General features: G+C 40.0%; 1 protein-coding gene across 1 annotated transcript in view; it reads left to right on the forward strand. All coding sequences in view use genetic code 11, as the record gives it.

Moving 5' to 3' along the window:
* EGR_10604 (hypothetical protein) overlaps window positions 1-2028 on the forward strand; it is a gene marked incomplete at both ends in the record, with an annotated part of 11875 nt that extends 9847 nt beyond the window's left edge. Inside the window, 2 exons of the mRNA XM_024499853.1 lie at window positions 556-673; window positions 1948-2028. Coding sequence (XP_024345732.1) covers window positions 556-673; window positions 1948-2028 — 199 coding nt within the window. The remainder of the gene's footprint in view (window positions 1-555; window positions 674-1947) is intronic.
* Between the last annotated feature and the right edge of the window lie 695 nt (window positions 2029-2723).

Consider the following 2723-nt stretch of genomic DNA (forward strand, 5'->3'; position numbering starts at 1 on the left):
AAGGCCGCTCAAAAGACAACCGCTAAAATAGGAAAGCAAAAGCTAGCTGCTGCTATTAAAAACCTCTACACCTTCAGGTATGTCAGGTAGATAGGATGCAATAAACGATTTCCTCCCTTCTCGTTATGAAGGAAAAGCCCTACCTAAACATAGCTAGTAGCAGTGGTAGAATAAAGATATGCTCACTGTAGCGAAGCATAAGTCAGACAGGCTGAGGCTGTAAGCGACTAGTTCACTACGTTCGATGGCGTTAGGTTTTCGTTCTCGGGGATGTTGTGCATTTATGACATTGCAAAAATCGCAAATGCCAAGGAATTGACCACGCAGTAATGAAAGTAGCCTGCAACATATCTCCTTGGCACTGCACAACCGTGCCAATGCTCATTCCTTTAGCCAGCAAAGTAAAAGGCACAAAGTATTTCTCAGTCCAGGGTTACACATAACCAGTTCATACGAATGCACAAAGTTGTCACAAGCAGGCTGTATTACAAGTGTGGCCTAATTTTGTAACCCTTAAAATAATAGTTAATGGTATAATTATGTCTTATAATCAAGTTTCACTTTAACAATGATGCTAGCGGTAATAAAAGGTATTAGAAAATCTGGAAAAGTAAATGCAGATTGTTCCAAACAAAATACAGATAATAGGAATCGTCTAAAATTCCTCTTAACAGTACAGTTTCTCAGGCCTGCACTTTGCCAATGAAACATGCTAAGACGTAGTTAACGATACGCATATTTCGGTGTGATTTGAAAAGTACATTAGTGAGCTTGGAAATGATTATGTTTTGATGGGTGTAAGAGAGTAATTCCCCTTGATAGCTTTCACGACATCGATAAAACGCCCAAAAACTCATGCACAGAGTTAACTTCCTTGATCTGAAATACTTCAGACATAAGTAGCATCCTGCTACACCGTCTGCATGCCAAATCGGAGCGGTTCGCTTCAAACGACTTGGCTTTTCCCTTCGCCTTGTGCCATTCCGAGTAATGTGAGTGATATTGGCGATTAACTGCGGATGCATAATGCACAAATTCATGAAGGAAAATTTAATTAGTCATGTATCAAGTCACTACACGTGACATACTACTTTTCTAAGATTAAGTTACGCTTTGTAAACTTCCTCGAAATGAGTGTCATTCCATTAAAGCGTGAAGAGCAAGAAGAGATTTGCAAATGCCCTTCTTCCATTGTTTACTTTAGATACTTTACTAATGCGCAATGTTCGACATTCGTCACCTTATGTCATGGAATCTGTGCGGAAAGTTAAATTAATCGCCCTATGGTAGAAATTGTCCCTCTGCCACAATATTAATGAGCGGTTATGTTTGCACAGAAAAGTGATTGTCACTTTCTTTCCCCCACAAATTGATAAAGCTGCAATTTACCAACAATAATTAATGCACGTTCTTGCCTGAATTCGGTTCCTTCTATTTGCTATCCTGTTTGACTTTACTGGGCAACTCTCAAATCTCCACCATTGCCACACTTTAAAGGTTTTAAATCTATATTTATCATCAGGAAGTCTGTTGGTTCGACAAGGCGCTAGACGCTCTGACAATTCAATATCTCATGCCCTTCCGATAGCGCACTGGACAACGAAGAACATGGCTATCGTGCGTAATCTCAGTGGCCAATCAGAAGGCGCAGACTTGTCCAATGTCATGCGCTTACTGATACGATTGGCTGAGTGTTTAGTGTCAACGCTAATCGCGTGATTAGACAGCAGGCCTCCAGGGGCATTTGCACATGCGTATAAATACACTCCTAGATGCAATAAATTAAATCAATTTAAGGTCTTAGGTCTTGCTTGCTTTCGATGTTTAAAAGAAAAGCGACGGAGGCGATAAGACTCTTAGTAATGAAAGGAAACAAGGATTCGCCGAAATTCAAACTAGTGAAATCGAATTATACATTAAGAAACGCTCTTTTTTTGAAAATTAAAGCTTACCGATATAAGTCAAATAATTTTCTGCCTAGTGCAAAGTCAATTAAATGGTGTTGTCACTAGCCTTTTTCAAGCATAATGTTGCCATTAGCGCGCACTATTTCATATCTAGGCTCCTAAAGAAATGGTAGTGTCCCATTTTCAATGTTCTAATTTTTGATCACATTGGAGACTTAAATCTATACTGGTTCTTACATTGAGCATGTACATGCGTCTTCCAGTATTTGCGGAGTACGAAGTGCAGGGCGGTTCTTAATGTGCTGCACGTTCCCTCCCATTACAACCCAACCTTGAGCCGTACATAGCTATAAGGACGCAAAAGAGACTGACAGAGCTGACGAAACCGGAAAATAGACAGAGAGTTGGGTCAGTATTGATTACTGAGAATTGGATACATCATGAGCCTACTCAATCGCGTACCAAAGCATTTTCTTTGGCTTTTGACTCTGTCATCATACATCCTAACGTTGATAATTGATCATAGACATGAAAACATCGAATGCAAATGTCCCTCGGTAAAGTAGTCTTCGATTCTAGCATGTCCAACTTAACAGTACATGCCAAAGCTTCCGTCGCGCTTCATCAAGAGATTAAGCTAGATTCACAGTCTAGCAGATTACTTTCAGCAGATGATTACGAGGTTGTAGTTGACTGTGAGAAGTCGTTATTTGTCATTATAGACCGTGAAACCTAAATAATAAACCATCCCACATATGCGGAATTGTCTTGGGGCATAATTTATGGAGGCGGTTCCCTACGTTACATTTAGGTTGT

The sequence above is a fragment of the Echinococcus granulosus genome (assembly GCF_000524195.1).
Source record: "Echinococcus granulosus chromosome Unknown EG_S00240, whole genome shotgun sequence".
NCBI lineage: Eukaryota > Metazoa > Platyhelminthes > Cestoda > Cyclophyllidea > Taeniidae > Echinococcus > Echinococcus granulosus.